At 35.2% G+C, this 23975-nt stretch overlaps 1 protein-coding gene across 1 annotated transcript; it reads left to right on the top strand.

The window, feature by feature from the left end:
* Nucleotides 1–2098: 2098 nt before the first annotated feature.
* On the top strand, nucleotides 2099–22239 carry LOC141587295 (protein FAR1-RELATED SEQUENCE 5-like). Its single transcript, XM_074408747.1, has 4 exons — nucleotides 2099–2384; nucleotides 19142–19216; nucleotides 20006–20651; nucleotides 20724–22239. The coding sequence occupies exons 1-4, from the start codon at nucleotides 2099–2101 to the stop codon at nucleotides 22237–22239; spliced, it is 2523 nt and encodes an 840-aa protein (XP_074264848.1).
* Nucleotides 22240–23975: the final 1736 nt, after the last annotated feature.

Raw genomic sequence — 23975 nt, 5'->3', positions numbered from 1 at the left:
CGCCACCGGAATCGCCCTATTTGCCCAAGTAACGAAGAAATGGCAGCCGTTTGAAGTTCAGTGCGCAAAGCAGGAAAAGTACTCGATCGAGTAGATATATGGTCGATCGAGTACTAGCTACAGCGAGAAGATTTTAGTCGAGAATAATTAGATTAATAATAATACTACTTATTATAAATAAGAGTAGTTTAGACCTAATAAGGATGAAATTCATTCCCTGGAGTCAGTAGAGGGAAAGGACAACTGCTTTGTTCTTCATTTCTCTATTTTTCGGATCAATTGTATTTCTCTTCTCTTCTCTCGTTAAATTTCATTTCTACCTTAGGTTACTGTTCTTTGGGATTTTGTTCTTCCTTATACTTTTGCTACTCAGATTCGGATTGTATCGGTACTATTGTTCTTCTTTAATCTTTTAATCATTTTTATTGCTTGAATTCCTTCCTCCCTTATTTATTATCATAATTGCTTTTATTCAATCCTTATCAGTTTTATCATTATGTTTAGTTTCAATTATTTATTTATTGTTGTTGTTAATTCAATGATAATGAGTAGCTAATTTTCATATGCTAAGACTATAGGGGATCCATAATTATGAAGGGAGAGTAATCGATTTATCGGGTTAATGCTGGTATTGTCTTTGTTGGTTAAATCTTTGCGATTAATTGTATCCGTCTGATTGAGTTGACACAATTAGGCATTTATTTCTTAGTGATCCTCGACCTGGACCGAAAGGTTGGAAGAGGCGAGACTAGTAGCGAACAATAGAGTATTGCAGTGAGGGCGAAAGTTAAGCTGTTTACACTTTAGGGTGAATTAAGGACCGAAAGGTGACGTTCGTTAACCCTTAGACCGTATTTGATTGACCTGAGACCTAGATTACTTGACCGGATGATTATGGTTAACCGTTTGTCTTAGCTGTTTCTCTCTATCTGGTTAATCCCCTTCTCTTGTTCTCTTTTCCTTATTCTTATTAGTTTAGAAAATCACATTTAAACCCCCATCTCTGTGACATCCTGACAGACTAAGTTAAACAGATAATTAGCAAAATAGCCTCCCTGTGGAGATCGACCCTACTTGTTGCTAGCTTCTGTTAGTTGTTTTTAGGTTTATTTTTGGTACAGAAACGACCGTATCAAATTTTGGCGCCGTTGCCGGGGAGGCGACGCTTTTATCTGTTTTATTTTTGTCTGTTTTTCGCCTCAAGGGAAGACTGAGTACCTTGAGGCCGTTCTTACCTTTTTCTTTAGTGATGTTTTGATAGGTCTTACAGGTCTATTAGACAAAATTTAGAAAGAGATTGTTGAAGGGAAGGCTTGAGTACCTTCGATTCTTTTGCCAAAATGACGTCCGTCTCTCGACTTATTGCTCAGTTTGAAGCTCAAACTGAAAGATCTACTAATTGGGAGAGGAAAGAATCTTGGGGTTGTGGTAATCACTATGAGGCTGCTCCTCCACTGAGGCCTAGACCACAACCGTTGCTGCAACAAGGCTATCCACCGCCTTGTTATTCTTTCTCACCGCAACCAATTCCCCCACTTGCTCGGAATGATGAGGCTGAAGAAGTTAAGTCAATGATAAGGGCACTTGGTGAGGAATTTGCCATCCGTATACAGAAGCTATAGGCTTGGGTGAACCAACTAGCTGTCGAGCAAATCCAAGAGCAATATGAGACGGTGTATGCATCAACACCGACACCATTCCGTCTCATGAAGAACCCGTGTCACCCAATGTTGAGAATGATTTCTATGACTCGGATGATGAATTCCTATCGTACTTCAAGAGTTTATGCGAAGATTTAAACCCTGTACAGGAGGAATCACTCAATCGAGTGACTAACATAGGTCGATCGAACGAAGCTGGAAGGGATCACCACGATCGAACAGACTCAGATAATGTTCGATCGATCACTGCTGGGAAGGAGAACCTCGATCGAACAGTCACAAGGTCTGTTCGATCGAGCACGGCTGAAGAACAAAATCTGGATCGAACAGTCTCTGTGACTGTTCGATCGAGCAATATGAGTGAAGAAAGCTCTCGATTGAGTACTGTGATATCTCGATCGAATTGCCTTGCTATGGACAGCACTGATACGTCAATAATGCCTATTTCTAATGATGATAAAAAGGAACATATAGTCAACTCCTATTCTGTTCAAGTTCCTTATCCACAACGATTGCTGCCACACCGTAGATTTCTGGACCGCATACGAGCTTTCAATGTCGCTGCTCATTACGATGAGATGATCACTCAGGTACCTACTTATGCTAATTTTATTTCTCAAATTGATTGGTCTGAGAGGGATGCTAGTGAGACGATAATGAATGTGGCTATGACTGAAGAGTGTAGTACACTTCTTCGGAATGGGACCCCCCCTAATATGTCTGGTCCAAGTCGTTTTCCTACTCCGTGTTCTATAGGGACCCATTCGTTTGATAATGCTTTATGTGACCTCGATTCTAGTGTCAACGTTTTATCTTTATCGCTGGCGTTGAAACTGAAATTTACTAAGTTTACGCGCACTAGAATGACTATCCAGTTGGCTGATTACTCTTATGTACGGGTCAAAGGAGCTTTACATGACGTACCTGTTAGGATCGGGAATTTCTATATTCCCGCAGATTTCATTGTCTTAAACATACCCGAAGACCGCAATGTTCCCATTATTTTGGGACGACCATTTTTGTGCACTGCTGGCGCAATTGTTGATGTCGGGGTAGGGACGCTTACCTTTCAGGTCGGAGGAGAGGACTTGGTTTTTACTAAGTCCGATGACCCTAGGGAATCCATACCTATCATACCTTGCAATGATATTCCCCTTGTAGACTCCGTTGACATTCCGTCTGAGCCGTCTTTTGAGTCACATATTATTGCTGCTTTTATGACACCTCCGCCCCATTCTGGGAGCGAATTGGAGGAACGTGTCTTTGTTTCTCTTTCTACAGGTCTTGACAAGTTCAAAGACCCCGGAGGTGAGATGGGTGCTCTTAGCATGAAGTCCGGAACTGCCTGGATAGACGACCCAGGAGGAGGTGTTGATAAAGCCACACCGTCTAGGAAAAAGCTGCTTGATGAGGTGATAGATTGGGACCCGGATGCTGTGGGAAGCTGCTATTCTTACATTGCCAAGTTGTGGAGGCCGGATGTCCGCTTGACGATTCTTTGAAGCTACCGCAGACGATCGAGGCCTAGTAGTAGCAACCGATTTGTCTTTGTTGGATGATCCGGAGAGCGGCCCCTGATGTTTTATTGTACTTTTGTTGAACTATTTATTTTTCCTTAGGTTATTGTTGAACTTTATACGCTGTTTTACGAACTTCCCATGTATTTCCTTGCTTTAAATGCGTGTTTTGCAGGTCAAAGTACTCGATCGAATGGTTTTGTGCTCGATCGAGCACTTTTTTGAGGCAGTTTTCACTCGATCGAGTGATATTGTCCTCGATCGACCAAAACCAAAATCATGCTTACTCGATCGAGTGGTTTTCTACTCGATCGAGTCCTTCCAAGCACCAGTTCACTCGATCGCGCTGTTCCAAGTGCTCGATCGAGTAGTTTTGACTCCCAGCTGCTGTTTTCCGTCAATGGAGCTACTGTTTGACTTTCTTTGACCTCCCATGTTCATGGTCGGTTTGGGGAGGTCCCTCTATATGACGTTTTGTAAGTTTTCCGACTCCATTTATCCTCTCCTTTTCAGTTTGCAATTCTTTCCTTATTCTTGGTACAATGAGGGCATTGTACGGTTTGGTTTGGGGAGGTATGCATCCATATCTATGTCTGCATGTTTCTTGCATTTTTGCTTGCATGTTTATTTATTCTCGCATGCATTGTTGTTTTAATTAATTCAAAAAATCATATAAAAATCATAAAATTCAAAAAAATTTCAAAAATTTCATTTTTAAATTGAGTCGGAACGTTTGAACATTGACGCTACTTTGAATCCTTACTTGAGCCCTGCATATTCTTGACATTTAGTTGGCATGATTATGTGCATAATCTACGAGTTTTTGTTTCTCTCTTATCTGAATGAATAAACTTGATTCATTATGTCGGTAAGCTACATTACATTCTGAGGTTAGAGCTTTATAAACTGGTGACATTCATGACCGGTTTCATTTAGGATGTGAGTAGTACTCTCTTTAAGGCATGTAACATCAATTTGCATAAGCATGAGTCTAGTCTTCTTAATACCTGTATGCATTCGGTCTGTGGATGGTGACACATGTTAGGAGAGGCAGTTCCCTTTATTTCATTCTACCCATGAACCCCACATAGCCAAATTGCCTTTTTGTCCTATTAACTACTTTCTATAATACTTCCTACCCTAGCCGAGCTAGTGACGAGTAGTTGTTGGAATGTGTTATTGCAATATGGTTATTTTATCTGATTTCAGAGGATGGTGGAAGAATCGAAGGGAATGAAATAAAGGAATTGTTGAAAAAATGAAAAAAGAGAACGGAAAAAAAAAAACGAAACAAGAAAAGAAGAAAAAGAAAGAAAAAAAAATCATGTGAAAAAGAAATGAGAATTGTACAAAGATTTTCACTCCCAAGTTTTATTTATATCTTATGGGGAGTTGACGATTCCTGGTGTTTTGTGAGTTTAGTGCATAGTTTTGCACCGTTTCATCTTGCTATATTGAGTACGAAGTTGGGATGCAGTTTATATTTGGATTCGTTGTTGCTAGCCTGGCTATTAACCCCACATATCCAAATTCATTTTAGCCCCTTCTTACCCATTACCTCACTTACCCAAATGTAAGTCCTCGGCATGTGTCTTGGTCATTAGTATGGTTGGAATGCATATGTACGGTTGTAGAGACTTTATTCATGTTAACTGCATGCATGTTCTTATAGGTCGAGCTAGGTGAGTGTCTTTACTTCTTCCTATCTTTCACATATATACTCACCTTGTGCCTAATTTTGAGTGACGAGCGACCCGTGAGAGTCTGATATCTTTTGAATCTTGCAAGGTCGACGGTTCAGTAAGTTTGAAACATTGATTTAACTCGTTTGTACTTCTCATTTTCCACTTTGTCATTTTGTTGCATTAAATTGGTTTTCGTGGGTGATTTGTAGCTGATGCGTTGGTCCCGTTCCACTGTTGTTTCTTAGTTGCATTCATATTTGCTTGGGGACAAGCAAAGGTTTGGTTTGGAGAGATTTGATACGTGCCTAATGTATAGTCTTTTTAGCCTATTTTCAGCACGTATTTCCATGCTTCTATCGTAGTTTATGCTACGAAATGCCCCGAATATGCTACTTTGGTTTGTTTTGTCTTATTTGCAAGAATGAACCAGAAAGTAGTGAAATCGAGCCTTTTACCGTCCGTTTAGCATGCATTTGGAGGAAGAGTGAATTTGGAGCGGGAATGTAGCTATTTTGGGATGCGCAAAGAAGAAAGATAGCTAGGCGAGCAAAGGAAGAACTTCAAATTGCTAGTGCCTACTTTGGAGAGCCATATCTCGAGTTCTACAACGGATATTCAGGTGATTCCAATTGGAGATGAAAGTTTGTCCTCTTATCTTTCCAACGCCACCGGAATCTCCCTATTTGCCCAAGTAACGAAGAAATGGCAGCCGTTTGAAGTTCAGTGCGCAAAGCAGGAAAAGTACTCGATCGAGTAGATATATGGTCGATCGAGTACTAGCTACAGCGAGAAGATTTTAGTCGAGAATAATTAGATTAATAATAATACTACTTAGTATAAATAAGAGTAGTTTAGACCTAATAAGGATGAAATTCATTCCCTGGAGTCAGTAGAGGGAAAGGACGACTGCTTTGTTCTTCATTTCTCTATTTTTCGGATCAATTGTATTTCTCTTCTCTTCTCTCGTTAAATTTCATTTCTACCTTAGGTTACTGTTCTTTGGGATTTTGTTCTTCCTTATACTTTTGCTACTCAGATTCGGATTGTATCGGTACTATTGTTCTTCTTTAATCTTTTAATCATTTTTATTGCTTGAATTCCTTCCTCCCTTATTTATTATCATGATTGCTTTTATTCAATCCTTATCAGTTTTATCATTATGTTTAGTTTCAATTATTTATTTATTGTTGTTGTTAATTCAATGATAATGAGTAGCTAATTTTCATATGCTAAGACTATAGGGGATCCATAATTATGAAGGGAGAGTAATCGATTTATCGGGTTAATCTTTGGTATTGTCTTTGTTGGTTAAATGTCGATTAATTGTATCCGTCTGATTGAGTTGACACAATTAGGCATTTATTTCTTAGTGATCCTCGACCTGGACCGAAAGGTTGGAAGAGGCGAGACTAGTAGCGAACAATAGAGTATTGCAGTGAGGGCGAAAGTTAAGCTGTTTACACTTTAAGGTGAATTAAGGACCGAAAGGTGACGTTCGTTACCCCTTAGACCGTATTTGCATTGACCTGAGACCTAGATTACTTGACCGGATGATTATGGTGAACCGTTTGTCTTAGCTGTTTCTCTCTATCTGGTTAATCCCCTTCTCTTGTTCTCTTTTCCTTATTCTTATTAGTTTAGAAAATCACATTTAAACCCCCATCTCTGTGACATCCTGACAGACTAAGTTAAACAGATAATTAGCAAAATAGCCTCCCTGTGGAGATCGACCCTACTTGCTGCTAGCTTCTATTAGTTGTTTTTAGGTTTATTTTTGGTACAGAAACGACCGTATCAGAACCGCCACTATAGCTAGCCTATTATGTCGATTTTCCAAACAAAGCCGCCATTATAACCTTATACAAAACGACGGTTTTTAGACAAAAATCGTCGTTGTAACTCATCTATAGTGGCGGTTATTGTTTGAAAACAGCCACATTAGATATTTCAATAATGGTAGTGCACAGCGATTGTTTTTACACAACCGTTGTAAAAGGTAAAAATAACGTCGCTTGTGGTTACAGAACTGCCACTAAAGTTACTTATGACGTCGGTTGTATAACAAAGAACCGTCATTAAATGAATCACTATTTTCGAAATAATTAATTTTTTGACGTCGTTTCTAAAGGAACTGTCGTTAAAAATATATATATATTTTAATAATAATTTTCTACTGCAATTTAAGCAGCACCTCCCCCTAAATTTGATAATTCCAAATATTATATGAACAAAATAAAACCCGTCAATAAAATGTAACCACATTTATATTATTCGCAACAACACAAGTCCAACAAACTTACATGAATCTTGCATTACATCAAACATAAAATTAACATCTATCATTGTTACCAAAGATAAATCCAATATAATGTATGAATAGCATACACGCCTTACTTGAAAAACTAATCTAGAAGTTGTCTAAAAATTTGGTAGCCCACTCTTCTTTGATCTCATAAAGATCGCCACTTGACATGGTTGATTGCTCATTGCTCCATATGCTATAGTTAACAAATAGGTCAATTAGTAACAATATAAATGTGCAACTACATAAATAAACCATACCAAGAACGGAAATAAGATATACCTTCACAAATTCTTCTTCTTTAACCCTCGAAAGGTAAAAAGTTATGTTATACATCCATTTCATGACATAATAACCACACTCGTAATCCTTTGGTTGTTGAGGGCACTAAAATTTATAGAAAAAATATGATATTAATTATGTAACATATAAAATGTAATTACGATTTAAAGTTAGTCATTAGAATATAAAATGAGTTCATATTTCACTTACCAAGACGCCGTCTTTTATTATGATTTTATTATTATTTTTAGTGAAATTACGCCTTCCGCCATGAGCGCAATGTATGAACCAAGCGTTGTGGAGTCTTTTTTTTTTATGTCCAATCTCTTTGGATTTTTTCGGTCCGAATCCAAAATATAAATAGTGTTTAACCCCAAGCATGTAACAATCAATATCTAATGGTTGCTACACATATAGGTTCATTGTTAGAATTACTACTACTAAAGTCACATATTAATAAATTAATAAATTAAAGGGTTATTTAACATAAATACTCCAAACTATAGATGGACTGCTCATAATACTCCAAACTACAATTTAACTAAAAAAAAACTCAACTTTAGGTACTCTCTTCTTAAAATAGACTTACTCAATTTTTGACTTGTATTAACGGGTTAAAATTGACGTGGCGCTTACATAGAGTTGATGTGGCACATACATGGCTTTCTACACTGATTACCTCATATTTCATCCCCTATAGATTAACCCCCATTTGCCTAAGCACAAGATCAGATGACTTCAAAAATTATTAAGCGCCTCTAATTGATTCAAAACAGGTGAATGTACACCAATTTCTGCAACTTCGTTTTCCCATTAATAAGCTAAACTCTAGAGTTAGTCCTTGCCCTTCTACAAACAGTACAACTTCAACATCATATTTCCGTTGCTTTCTTTGTCTTCGGAAAGCCGCCATCAGAGGACCTTAAAGAGGAGTTGCTTCACTTCTTCTGATTTCGCAACAAATCACCACCATTTATACCACACCCTTACTTCCCTTTTTCAAACAATTAATCCTCACTTCAATTCCCCCAAATTGATTATGACTGAAATTGAATATCATCATCACTGCCCCCAATAATAATAGATTAGTACACCTAAATTAAGCCCCAGTTGGATTAATCCTCACTTCAATTTCAAACAATTCAAAATCTGAGTGGAATTAGTCCTAGAAGCTCCGTTACCCAGCACCGAAAATGTCGTAGTACTGTTATCTTAACTACTAATTTTAGATGACAAACAATAGTACCATGTATACTCCAAAAAGAGAACAATGGTATCGTGTATCATGATCCTGTCAAATTCTCTCTCATTTTTCAGAGTTAGTGGCTTTTGTCCCTTGTTGATACCTTTAACTCAAATTACCATTCTCAGCCTCCTTCCGAACAACATCAAGAACAAAATCAATCAAGTCGGCATCTTCAGTACAATGCCCCTTCGTCAAATTATTCCCTTCACTCCTTCATTATAGATATCATGCTCAAGATTTGCTCTTTTTTTTTCGTTTTTAGATAACAATCCGAACAACATCAAGGACGAAGTACGGAGTGTTAAGAATTATGATTAATTAATAATAGTTTTAATAGGAGTATTAGTAATCTTATTATTAAAAAAAATTCTAAAATGATAATGACCGGTTAATCAGATAGCAAGTCATCCGAGTCTATTTTAAGAAGAGGGTACCCAAAGTTGGGTTTATTCTGAGTTAAAATGCAGTTTAGAGTATTATGAGCAGACCACCTAAAACTTGGAGTATTTATGTTAAATAATCCTAAATTAAAAACAAATAAATTACTACCTTTCATGAAATGCGCCAATGATATAATTCTTCTTTTCTTGACTCTTCCAAACATGAGCAATATAATCTTCGTGCCATATTCACACAGTATAATTTGGTTTAAAGCCCTTTAATATCAAATGTTCTAGCATTTCACTTCCAGAATTCACCTTCTTTCGATTCTTACTGTTGGAATATGTGTCCTCCGACAATAATGCGATCACAACTGTTGATCATGATGATCACATGCTTAAGTCTCATTCTAAAGAATACAATTGAGAAGTAATATTTTACTGTCAACTGGTCCACACATATCGGTAATGATTGGCTGACTAGAGTTTGACATTACTGTCGTGCGACGGTGGTGATCAGTTGATCCTCTTAGGTCATACCTAAAGGGTAACACTCTTAATTGATCATTTAATTGATTTTATGACGATACGGGTTAATTAAATTACTTAAAATTGACGGACGATTTTGGAAGTAATATTTACGTGTCTCATTGTAATTTGATTAAATAAGATACGGTCTAAGTGATCGAATTATTTTATTACTTAGATGAAATTATTGTTTAAGGAAACAATTGCATTTGAATGAATAAATTATTATAAATACAAGATGTTGTGATTTATAATTGGTAAAATATTTTGGTACAAGTAATTATGAATTACTAAGTCAATTTTGTATATGACGTATTTTTGTTAATGCGTTGATTTTTAATATGTTAAAAATACATAACAATTTTACATGACATGTGACATGTGACAAATTGACAAAGATAAAATGGAATCCCATTTTATCTTAGTATGACCGAAATTAGTGGGGTGATTTAGGATATTATTATGTTAATTAAGTAAGTGGTAAACATAATCATATTTACCTAAAACTAGCCATGCAAACCTAGTGCCTCTTGTGAAGAGCACCTTGCTCATGCATTGGGCATCAATACTCCCCCTCCTACCCGGTTTTGTGAGAGGAAATACCATGGGTTTTTCCTCTAATTTTTACCTTATACATTACATCAAATGTAAAAGATATTCATTCATTCACACATCTAAAAATAAGAGTTTTTAGAGAGATAAATTCTTCCTCTTTCTCCCTTTCTCTTAACCGAAATATTAAGAGAATAAAATAATATTTTGGTCAATTTTATTCAAAATTAATATTGTTCTAGTAATAATAATATTAATTTTATTAAGTAGTTACCTTGGGTATTAATCCTTGGGAGGGATTCTCTACTTGAATCCTTGTTCATCCATTTAAGGAAGCTCAAGAACAAGTGAGTAGGAGAACTCACTTATGCCCAAATATTCCGAAATCTTCAATGTAAGATGATGATTTCTTCCTTATTCTTATTATTGTTTGCATGCATAAGATCAATGTTTAATTTTATGACTAAATTAAATCATCACATATATGAATATGTTAAGCAATGAGATATAGATATCAAACAAGCGGTATCAGAGCCTTTGGTTGTTTGCATGCAAATCGGTTATAGTTTTTCCGAGTTATACGATTAACATATAAAACTCATAAATTTGTGTTATTATGATATATCACTAAATAAATTATGCATGTTAAAGTTTCTGATCCTAAAATGTATTTAGGATACTTTGGTTAATTTATGGATTTTTATTGTTCATCTTATATAATAATGGCATTAAAAATGTGATTTTATGATTAAAATGTCATTTTCGGACTAAAATTAGCTAAACTTCGAATTTCCAGTGATTTTTGGATATGTTATCACATGTTTTATTTTTATATGACCTGTAAATTTTCAGAATTTTTGGAGTTTTTATGCTCGAAATATGGATTTTTCATGATAAAAATCGGATTTAGATGAAAAATAGGTTAATATGAGATAAATTTCGAATCTGGTCATAGAAATTTAGTATGTTGTCACATGCAATTTTACAAGATGTGTGTAAAATAATAGGCTATATTGAAGTCTTTATGCATGATTTATGAATTTTTGATGAAAAATAGCATAAATAGTGACTTAATTAGTGAATAATTGCTAAAACATACTTCATGACTAAGGAAAAACGTCACATGTTGCATTTTATTATCTTTTTCAGATATAAAATTAAAAAGTTGATGAATATAATTTTTCTCATGATTTTATGATTATAATTGATATATCCGATGATCCGCAACATAGTTTTTCCGATATTTTTTTTTCGAAATTTTAACCTAAGTTTTTTGAACATTATGAGTGTCATGGTAATTTTTTCCAGAATGTTCATGAGTTTAAATTTCAAATTTTGAATTTATTTAAATTTTTTTATGATTTCTTTGAAGTTTATAGCATTTGGTTGTAATTTTGAGTCCACTAATGAACAATTTTAAGAAATATGAGTTAATTATAGTCAAGAAGTTAGTGGAGACTAATTTTGAGTCCTAAGTTGGTTATGGTAATTAACTTGTGCATAAATATGAATTTATGTAATGATTGTGATTATAAAACGTTAAATCACGCAAATCCGTAAAAACCGTTTAATATACGATATTGGCTCCTTAAAGGCGATTTAGCATAAAATTGGGCATGTTCATACATATTATAATGCTGCATTTTATTTATGATTGTCATAATTTTATTTTATGTAATTTTTGAATTATGTAATTTTACTTAGTATGGCCTTAGTTTTTAATTGATATTACCCGAAATGTATGGGAATATCGATTCGGTTGTAATTTATTGTGATCTCGTATCATCGTTTTGTAATTTAATAGATTTATTTTATTTTAATTACAAATGTATAATAGGAAATTATGTAATTTGTTATGTAATTTAATTATTTCGGAGTTCCTTGAAGACGGTGTCACTCAAGAAGGCGATACATAAAGACGGTGTTACCTCGAGATGCGTGCCAAAACCGAAGTTCAAGGGACCAATGGAGTTGGTTTCCGAATATGTAATAGTTAATTAGATTTTCTATTTTAGGAAGGCCATACTAGGATTTAATTTATGTTTTGCATTTTATTTATATGTTGCATGCATCGCTAAATCGCCATAACTAAAACATGCATTATTATTTTTTTTTAATCGAGTTTATCGACCGTGTCAATTAGAATTATCGTAGTTCACCGCTTTAGTTCACTTAAAACGTGATAGATAATAAATTGACATGACCTCTCGCTAAAATAATCAATTGAGACATAGCCTTACCAAAAAGTAGAAACCATGAAAACCTATTTCGCGAGGGAGTGCACTCGGCCCTACCGGGGTACAAACCTTGTTACGTAGGGGAAGTGGGTGATAAATGTCTATCCACCGAATTCATATTGATAAGGGATGAATCGGCCCTACCGTGCCCAAGTTGATGTGGATTTGGATCATGGACACATTTATTCGAAATTTGGATTGAGCTCAACGGAAGTATTCGTGACCGTAGTCGCATGTGTTCCGGGCTAAAGATAAATTTTAATGAAATTTTATCAACCAAGAGTTCTAAATGTAGAATCGATTAAAGCGTTAATCCACTGAGTTATATTGATAAGGGATGAATCAGCCCTACCGTGCCCGAGTTAATATGAATTTGGATCTTGGAATCATTTATCAAGTTGGGTAGAGGTCACTAGATAAATGCAATAAACTTATTTAAATTTAAATTTATTTTACGAGTATTATTATTTTAAAACGACATATGTTTTATTCCTTCTATATTTTGTTTTGTAGACCGCTCTTATTTCTCATAACCAATGGCCGCTCCAAACACCAACGCCACACCTCTCACTAATACTTCATGGCTCCGATCCTTCATGGATCGTTGTAAACTTGAAAAGAATGGGTGAAATTTCTCTGATTAGGATGCCCAACTCAAATTAGCCGCCCAAGGTGACGACAAGCTTTGTTACCTCATCGAGGCCTCTCCACCCGAACCTAATACTAGGTCGACCGCCGCTACTAGGGAAGCATATGAGGCTTACCACAAGGAGTCCGCCGCAATGAAAAATGTGTTGATCTTTGCGATGGAGGCGGATCTCCAAAGGAGAGCCTTTAAGATGGGCACCGCTAATGAAATCTATTCCAAGCTTGTGACAATGTTTTCACAAACTCCGCGGATCGTCCAATATGAGGCGGCCGCGGCATTCTTTGATCTCAACTTCAAAGAGGGCCAAAAGGTTAGCCCTCACGTGCTCAAATTGATGGAGCTAGTCGAGACCTTGAAGATTCAAAAGGTTGAAATCCCCAAAGAACTCATTGTAGATAGGATTCTACACTCCTTATCCAAAGTCAAAGCGTATGTTCAATTCCGGGTGAATTTTAACATGCAAGACAAGGACGTGTCTCTTGAATAGTTGCACAAGTTACTTGTGCAAGCCGAAAGAGACATGGGGTTAAATGTTAACCCACCTAAGGATGTTCTTAACATAAGCACCAAAAGCAAGGGGAAGTTCAAGAAGAATGGGAAGAAGGGTAAGAAGCAAGCTCCCACTTTCACCAAAGCTAAGACTTATGAAGCTAGCACTTCCAAGATCAAGAAGGGTCCTCTTGATAAATGCCATTATTGTAATGGTGTTGGACATTGGAAAAGAAATTGTTCCAAATATCTTGGTGACATTAAAGCTGGAAAGATCACTCCAGTAGGTAAATGACTATCCTTTCTTTTATGTTTCTAATTCAACTATGGTATTGTGATACAAAGTTGTGATAATGTATCCCCTTTTATTGTAAATAGGGCCTCCACCAAGCAAGGACAAGGGAAAAGAAAAGCAAGCTTAAGAAACCATCAAGAAGCTAGGAGTAGCTTCCATGAAGCTTGGCTTTTTATTGTCTTATTTTAATTTATGTTTCGGATTTTAGAACCTTTTGATTTCCGTGTTCGACATGGAAATGTATTTTGGATAATGGTTGTATTTTGGATAATGGTGGCTTGGTTTGCAACCCAAGTCACCCGTTTTATCGTATTTTATCCTTGCTCTAAAATTCGTCTTTATATGCTTGCTCATAGAAACATATGATCATTCACTTAAAGTGATCTAATGGACAACTATAATGATGGGATTCATTATATGTCCACAAGCTTAAGGCTTGCGTATGATCAATTATAAAGTGATATTGAGTTGATGGACTCTCTTAAAGGAATGTCAATCACCAAGTACACTTATTAAATCTAAAACAATTAGTCAACCTATGAGATAGACCTTCTTATACTTCAAAAATCATTATTTGTGTCTCATATGCTATCTTTGAATCTCTAGTGTATTCATTCTAAAGATAGAGTGGGAGAAAATGAAGACACAAAGAACACCAAGCAAAATTTGTGTACTTGTGTAAATGAGATCTACGCAAGAAAGAATGATTTGTATACCTATACAGATAGTATACTCGAATAGATGAGATCTATGGTCTCGAATAGATGATATCTACATATGACAAAAGAGACCAAGTGAAGTAATCAAAAGAATATGTTCTCAAGATAACTACACGAGGAGACCAAAAGAAAGTTTTGGAAGAAGAATGACTAATGTAAAGTCTTAACAAGAGTTTTGACTAGTTTATGAATGACATTTGACCAATAGTTTCAATATTTATATTTACTTAAGAGCCAATATGAATCAAAGTTGCATCCTAGAAAATAAATGAGATTTATGACTAAAATTTGCAAAGAATGATATGCCGATATCCACAAGAGCTAAGTTAAGTATTAACCACGCTAATGTCATTACTTAACCTCATTATGAAAATGAAATGGTTAAACCTCCTTCCGAAAAGGGTATTTTGAGAAGGACGTATATTAGATATAATTCACATTTAAATAATGACATTGCTACGCATCATTATAAAATGAATGAGTTAGAGATTAAAATCTCTTTCCATAAGGTTAAGATTGAAACCTCTTCAAAATATGTATTTTGAAATGATATGATGCGAACATATATGGTTTTATCTTAATAACTTGGCAAAGCAAAATATATTTCAATTCTTGAAATGTTTCGATTGAGTAGTCAATTGCGAAACATGTAGAATTAAGTGGGAGTTGGAAATTATCATGTGAAGACATGGAATTTAGTGGGAGCAATCATCTTGTAAAAGTTTATAACTCATTACTCATTGAGAATGACGAGCTAATACTTTCTTTCACAAAGAAGTATTTGAGTTTTCAATTCTGGATGAAAATGGACTATGATGAATCCAATCACATCATAAGATGGTGGATAGGTATTGAGACATACACATCGAATCAACAAGAAACATAGGTTATTCATGTCAATGAAAATGGAATTACCATTAGCAGTCATGGTCGTTCATTGAACCTAAGAATGGTTGATCACATGATTAAAAGTTTCTAATGTTTCCGCCATTAGAATAATCATGCACATGTTCAATAATGAATCATATGCATAAGAGCATGATGATTCGTTGGCAAGCCATAGAAGAATCGTCATGAATTCTCGAGGAGAATCCGATAAACGATTTCAGTGATTGAACAGAACACTCTGCTATGTGTCAAGAGGTTTCACATATTAAAGTTCGAACACGCATAAGGATTTATGAAAATCCTAAGCTTTTCAAGCTAAAAGGAGAAATAAGAAGTTAGGAAAGATACTTAGTTGTAGTAAGAAGTTACTCAAAACTAATATTTTCTAATATGCTAGGACTTGTGAGAAGTACTAGGCTAATCATTTTGACAAATTGTTGCAAGACTCTACAAAAAAATTTACCTAGTGCATTGTGAGTGGGTGGAGTACTTGATCAGTGCAAGTTATATCATTCACCACAAATTCATTGGTTATGTGATAATCGACATGGAAGTTCTTTCAAGATAAAGAACCCAAACCGAGGTTGGGAACCTATATGTGTACTTGGTAAGGTTCATGCTATGAAATATAACATGAATGTAAAGGAAAATGCGATAAAAGAAGTTTGAACACATGGACACATGGTATGTCAAAACTTTTGTTACAATCGACAAGTGTTATACACTTACGATATGCATCACAAGGTTGTAATACGGTATTGACTACCCGAATGTGATGTCGACATTTGTCGTTTGAGTTATTATTAACTCACCTTATACTTTGTTACATCCAAACGGGTTGTAGAGACAATTGAACCTCGTTAAAGTGAACACGGATTAGCATTGTATTCGCCCATAGTTACTTATATGAGGCAACGTCTCGAAGTGACTAGAATGTGATGCGATTGATGGCAAGTTCAAGTGCCATGGAGTCATATGAGAATGACTAGTCGATCACATAGGCAGACTGTTAGGAACACTTTGTCGGGCCTTATGACCGCTTATAGAGTTCTGGCAAATTTATATAGCCTGGTCGTGGCGAGAGCTACTATAGTATTCTAATGAGTCGATTCTTTTGACTAAAGACTATTCGCCTAAGATGGCGCAGTTTCAGATTAACTTTGATTTGTGTTACTACGACTTTCGTAAATGGGGTCAAATGGGCATATTTTAGGTTATGATGGCTGTGGCTAGTCGAAGGAAACGAGTGCGATAGGAATTGTCCACCCCTAGTCAGGGTTATAACAATATCTCAGGGCCACTCGAGGAGTAATGAACTGGAAATGTGTGGCCACGCTCGGAAGATATCTATGGTAGATAAATCCGGTCAATCAGTTATTCTCCAGATCGAGGAAACCACTCTCGATATGATCACTTGCAAGTACGACCTGAAAGACACCTTGCATTGAGTGGGAGATAGTAATAGGACAAGATAATTGGTGACGCACACTTGTCAAGGACAAGTGGGAGATTGTTGGAATATGTGTCCTCCGACAATAATGCGATCACAACTGTTGATCATGATGATCACATGCTTAAGTCTCATTCTAAAGAATACAATTGGAAAGTAATATTTTTCATCAATCTGGTCCACACATATCGGTAATGATTGGTGACTAGAGTTTGACATTACTTGTCGTGCGGCGACGGTGGTGATCAGTTGATCCCCTTAGGTCATACCTAAAGGGTAACACTCTTAATTGATCATTTAATTGATCGTATGACGATACGGGTTAATTAAATTACTTAAAATTGACGGACGATTTTGGAAGTAATATTTACGTGTCTCATTGTAATTTGATTAAATAAGATACGGTCTAAGTGATCGAATAGTTTTATTACTTAGATGAAATTATTGTTTAAGGAAACAATTGCATTTGAATGAATAAATTATTATAAATACAAGATATTGTGATTTATAATTGGTAAAATATTTTGGTACGAGTAATTATGAATTACTAAGTCAATTTTGTATATGACGTATTTTTGTTAATGCGTTGATTTTTAATATGTTAAAATACATAACAATTTTACATGACATGTGACATGTGACAAATTGACAAAGATTAAATGGAATCCTACTTTATCTTAATATGACCAAAATTAGTGGGGTGATTTAGGATATTATTATGTTAATTAAGTAAGTGGTAAACATAATCATATTTACCTAAAACTAGCCATGCAAACCTAGTGCCTCTTGTGAAGAGCACCTTGCTCATGCATTGGGCATCAATACTCCCCCTCCTACCCGGTTTTGTGAGAGGAAATACCATGGGTTTTTCCTCTAATTTTTACCTTATACATTACATCAAATGTAAAAGATATTCATTCATTCACACATCTAAAAATAAGAGTTTTTAGAGAGATAAATTCTTCTTCTTTCTCCTTTTCTCTTAACCGAAATATTAAGAGAACAAAATAATATTTTGGTCAATTTTATTCAAAATTAATATTGTTCTAGTAATAATAATATTAATTTTATTAAGTAGTTACCTTGGGTATTAATCCTTGGGAGGGATTCTCTACTTGAATCCTTGTTCATCCATTTAAGGAAGCTCAAGAACAAGTGAGTAGGAGAACTCACTTGTGCCCAAATAATCCGAAATTTTCAATGTAAGATGATGATTTCTTCCTTATTCTTCTTATTGTTTGCATGCATAAGATCAATGTTTAATTTTATGACTAAATTAAATCATCACATATATGAATATGTTAAGCAATGAGATATAGATTTCTAACACTTACATAACTACACGGGCACATGAGTTGCTCATCATCCCCATTTCGTGTTTGATGTTCAACGGCTTGAGTAATAAATTCATCGAGCCTATCAAGATACTCAAAATCACGCTTTCCATACATCCAACTTCGATCCATGCTATAATTAATTCAAACATATATATTGTGAAATTAGTAACAATTATTGACATATTTATTTGTCTATTCGTTTGTCTTGTAGTCATAGCATATAAGAAAATTATTTGTTCATTATTTGTTTATTCATTTGACCTTTTCGGATTTAAAACAAGGACCAAGGCCAAACTACCTACTGTCAAACAAATGGAAGATTTGGTTTTTGTAGCAGGACCTCGTCTAGCAATAAGTAGTTGAACATCAAAGACTACATGGTAATAAAAATGGAAGATGGATTGGATGGGGGAAAAGAGTATACTGATGGCAGAGAATGGCACAACGGAGTTCTGTCATGAACTGCGAATCTTTCTGCCGTGGACAGTGATGAGCTATACACGTACACTAACTACAACTTTCACATACTTGACACCTCTCTGACTTTCTCCTATTCTTTCTACCATTATATATATATATATATATATATATATATATATATATATATATATATATATATATATATATAGAATTAGGATCACATGAGTCTACCTTCAATTTTTGAGTCCATGAGTCTCACTTTCAGCCGTCAGATTATAGGCACCGATGGCTGAGATCTGCGCGCTATAGGAAGGGTAGGATTGTCTTTTCACAGCTTATTATATATACTCCCCCCTCCTGCCTTTCTGTCATTCTAATTCTTTTTCCCTCTTTCTTCTCTCTCTCTCTAAAATTCAGCCGTCTCTAATTTGTTCTTCAGCTCCTGATCGTCGATTTTTGTAATCAATCGCTTGAATTTTGCAATTAATCGCTTGAATTCTTCAGCTCTTCAACATCGCCTGAATTTTGCAATCAATCTAATCGATTTTAATTTCTCCATCTATCCTACTGCAATGTCAGGTATTTCTTCATGTACGATTCCTTTAATTTGTGTATTTTCGTTTTGTCTTTTGTCTCAATTCCTGAATTCTAGTCATCTTTTCTGAGTTTTTATTAACTGCTGTTTAATTGTAATCGGTTCTCCGTTTTAATTTATGTTTCAATCATCTCGTGTTACCTGATTTAGTGTTTTTTTTGTTTCAATATGTGAATTTCAGTCATCTTTTCTTAGTTTTATCAGCTTGATCATCTCATGCATATATTGCTCATCACTATTACAATTATCACTTTATTTCGTCTTCTCTTTTTGCGTAGTGTTTTGCATTCAATTGTCAATGATTATTTTGTTTATTGCATGCTTTATTCAGATTTACAATTTCAGTCATCTTTCCTTGTTTACATGTTAACAGTTCTAATATTACATGTTAACAATTCTCTGCCTAACCTTATTGTTGTCGTTTGACCTAATTTTGTTTACCTACTTCATTTAGTTTAGTATCATAACATATCTTCATTAGTATCACTCGTCCTCTATACAGTATCCTAGTTTAAATTATAGTGATGTTATACTATATGTTTACCTAATTAGCATATCACACTTTGTCTTTGATAATATCACATATCTTTCACAATAGTATCATACACTAGAATATCTAACAATACATGCTTATGTAAATTAATATCTAACAATACATGCTTTACTGTAGTTACTTAATGTAAATCAGTATCATCCTATATGCTTAATAGTATCACATGTTATCCTTAATAATATCACAGCCTGATTTACTCTAATTAACTTTTTCCTGCTAGAATTTATTCCATCACCATGTTTTGAAGAGACTTCTTCTGCTTCTCTTGTACCTGCTTGTACTCCACAATGCATACAAGTTGGTGATGTGCATGGTGGAAATCACCTTTCTTTGATTGTCACCCCTGGAGGTTCTGAGGAGTGGATACGGAATGTTGCCACTCAATTTACACCTAGAATAGGACAAAGTTTTGCTACCTTAGATGAGTGTATCCAATTTTATGAAACTTATGCGGACGCTTGCGGATTTGAACCAAGAAAGTCTTCAACTAAAAGGTTTCGTGGTAGTGGTGATATAAAGACAAAACTGATTGTCTGTAATAGAGAAGGGTTTAGGGATAGTCAGCCGAAAGTGTTACCCTCTAATGGTGAAGAGGAGAAAAGGATCAAACCATATGATCCTAAGCAGACCAAGATTACTAGGATTGGTTGTAAGGCCAAGATTTTATTCAGATTTGTCATCAAAGAAATTGACCAAGTTAAAGTCCTACTTTTTGTTGTTGATCAGTTTCATGCTGCCCATAATCACCTTCTTTGTCCACTAAAGTATAAAGAATTTCAGAACAAATCCAGACACCTTAATTTACATCAGAAACAAACAATCATTGACAATTGCAAGGTGAATATCGACCCAACGACTACTTTCAGGTCTTATAAGGAGTATGTTGATGGTTATTAAAATGTGGGAGCTTGTTTGACCGACTTTAAAATTTTTGGTAGGGAAGTCAAGTGTTTTATCGGGCAGTGGGATGCTCAAATGTTCATAAATCAGCTTGAAGTGCTTTCTGAAACTAGGCCAGGGTTTTATTATGCATATGAGGTTGATAAGAATAAGTGTTTGGTTCGTGTTATTTGGGCTGGCGCAGAGGCACGTCGAAACTACTCACTATATGGTGAGGTGGTGACATTTGACCCAACCTATTCAACCAATAGGTATAACATGAAATTCTGTTCTTTTACTGGTGTTGATCACCACAAGAAGTCGGTCACCTTTGCTGCTTCACTTGTGGGTAGGGAGAACGACAAGAATTTCAATTGGGTTTTTCAAAAATTCTTAGAATGTATGGGTGGAAAGGAACCAAATTGTTTATTTACCGACCAATGCCCGGCAATGAAAATTGCAGTGCCTGCTGTTTTTAAGACTGCTGCCCACCGTTATTGCATGTGGCACATCATGCAGAAATTACCTGAAAAGGTAGGCACGACAGTGACCAAAGAGATAGATTTTGTAAGCCGTATGAATTCTATTGTCTGGGATTCTGACCTAGAGCCTTTTGATTTTGAAGAAAAGTGGTCTGCATTGATCAAGGAGTTTCATCTGGAAGATAATGGATGGTTGACATATATGTTTAACAAGAGGCAACGTTGGATTCCGACTTATTATCATGATATTCCTCTTGATTGTCTTCTCAGAACAACCCAACGTTCTGAGAGCATGAACAGCTTCTTCAAGCGGTTCGAGAATCCTCGCGGCACACTTGTGGAATTTTGGTTGCGCTTCCAGAGTGCTATGGATCAGCAAAGATACACCCAAAAGTCCCTTGATAGAGACAGTGATCTCTCTCTACCTGTAACCAAAACCATGCTTCATCTTGAGATTCATGCATCCACTGTGTACACACACGCACTCTTTTACGAATTCCAAAAGCAGTGTGTGTCTTCTTTGAATTCATGTAGCGTTGGAGATTCTTCAAGGGATTCCACTACAAGTTTTCTTGATGTTGAAGATGCAATATTGCGTACTACGTACACTGTAGCATTTAATCCCACAACTTTTGAAGCAAAATGTTCGTGTAAGATGTTTGAGAGGAAGGGATACATCTGCAAACACATTATTTGGATTTTATCAGGTAAAGGGGTGAGGAAGATACCCGAACAGTACCTTTTGAGTAGATGGACAAAGAACACCAAGAAGATGCCTCTTTATGATGTGCACGGGCAGTTGATCGGTGATTTTGATTCCTCATATGTGAGTAAGCTGCAGATTTCAAATGTTTGGTCCGAGTTCTACTCAACGCTGTCTCTGATAAAATCTCTGCCTGAAAATCACGTAACTGAACTGACTGATTTAGTGAAGGCATTTAGACAAAAATTCAAGCCCGGCCCTGAAACAATGACAAAACAACAAGAGTTAGAGATGCTTCTTGGGGTTAAGTGTTCAGATGAGGTCCATATATTACCACCAGTTAAATCCAAAAACAAGGGTAGTGGCAAGAGGTTGACCTCTAAGAAATAAATGTCCATTGAAAAGGCACAAAAGCCGAAAAGGTTTTGCAATAATTGTAAACAAATGGCACATCATGATAAGCGCAACTGCCCTAACCCAGCTGCTGAGACATCTGAGCACTCGGGTGATGATAATGAATCTGATGTAAGTGATTTTGCTAACTACATTCATTATGATTGATTTCTTACTTACATTATTTCATTTTTTATTTCTGACTTGTTCTGTGTGTTTTTTGAGAAACAATATCACATGCACCTCTAAATAATATCATGATGTATACGAAATAGTTTCACAAATATAAATGATTTATTATCATCCAATTTTGTCTTCTTGTGAAACAATATCACATGTACCTCTAAATAATATCATTAGTAATTGTATACAATATCACAGTTATTTACATGTACAACATACTGCTGAAATATTTTTTTGTGTTCTTTGTTTTGCTTTTTGCAGACTTCTTCAGTTGCGGATGTTGATTAAGAGCTTGAGTATGTGCTGATGAAGTCTATATTACTCGCGTAGACAATTTTTTGTTGTTGTTAACCAATACAATATCAAAGTAGGAACATTGTTTTTTGTTTTTTTTTATTCTTCATGGCCTCCTATTTTGTATTCTTTTTCGATTTTTTTGTAAAAACCTCAGTATTACTAAGATTTTGCCTTGTGAAGACTTGATTGTAAACAATATCACGTTTACTAAAGAACAATATCACTATTTCTTATAAATAGTATCAGAGTTACAGTACTTTTATGAAAGAAAATCTAATTGATAGTGTTGTCCACCAATAGCGCAGCAATTTAAAAAATAAGTATCACCCAAATAATATCAACCTGTCTCTATAACAATATCAAATCTCATAACAAAAATATCACCTTATTGTGATATTGGGATTTAATCTCTCTAGAATTTTTTAAATTCCGTCACACAATATCACCATGTTTACACAACAATATCAAACTCTAAACAAAAAATATATCAAAGTAAAAAGGATATTTAAATCCCTATTCACTTTTATTGTATGTTGAGAAGTAATATCACACCAATCGAAGAAACATATCACATCACACTTGAGACAATATCACACATTTTTGTGATGTTTGGAGTTAATTTCTCTCTAGAATTTTTAAAATTCTGTAACACAATATCACCTTACTTACACAACAATATCAGACTCTAAACCAAAAAATATCAACGAAAAAAGGATACTTAAATTCCTATTTACTTTTATTGTATGTTGAGAAACAATATCACACCAATCAAAGAACAATATCACATTACACTTGAGACAATATCACACATTGCCAATACTTATATCAGATCCAAAATGGTTAGTCATAACTACTTTTGCAAACTTTAGAATCAATATTCAAAATGTCTACCATTAGATTCATTGTCCTACCATCTTTACATCCATCTTTTTTTAATTACATCTTCGTGCCAGTAAATCTAATTCTAATACATCACCATTGTTACTTGTCTTAATTGCTTCCTCTACCAACACCTCTTCCCCTGCCTCGATTCTTAGGATTTGCAACTGTCTTGAATCTTTTGTATCTCTTTATAAGTGGTTCTCCATCATCTTCAACATCTTCTTGGCAATCATTGACCTTATAAACCAAATATGTTATAATTTATATAATTTTTTGTGTGCATTACCATTTTCTACCTTTTCCAAATAAAACCAAATAAAAGCCAACTACTGTAAAAGTCAGGTTATCAATTTTGTACCTTTTCCGAAGAA

Source organism: Silene latifolia, chromosome 1 (assembly GCF_048544455.1).
Source record: "Silene latifolia isolate original U9 population chromosome 1, ASM4854445v1, whole genome shotgun sequence".
Taxonomy (NCBI): Eukaryota; Viridiplantae; Streptophyta; class Magnoliopsida; order Caryophyllales; family Caryophyllaceae; genus Silene; species Silene latifolia.
Note: the sequence above shows the minus strand (reverse complement) of the source record. Positions and strands in the feature narration are given on the sequence as shown.

What these genes read in the sequence shown, in the direction of transcription:
- LOC141587295 (XM_074408747.1), top strand. Translation starts at nt 2,099, where the DNA reads ATGCCTATTTCTAATGATGATAAAAAGGAACATATAGTCAACTCCTAT. An exon ending in CTATCCTACTGCAATGTCAG is followed by an intron (nt 19,217 to 20,005) that starts GTATTTCTTCAT and finishes TTTTCCTGCTAG; the next exon opens with AATTTATTCCATCACCATGT. An exon ending in GACCCAACGACTACTTTCAG is followed by an intron (nt 20,652 to 20,723) that starts GTCTTATAAGGA and finishes AATTTTTGGTAG; the next exon opens with GGAAGTCAAGTGTTTTATCG.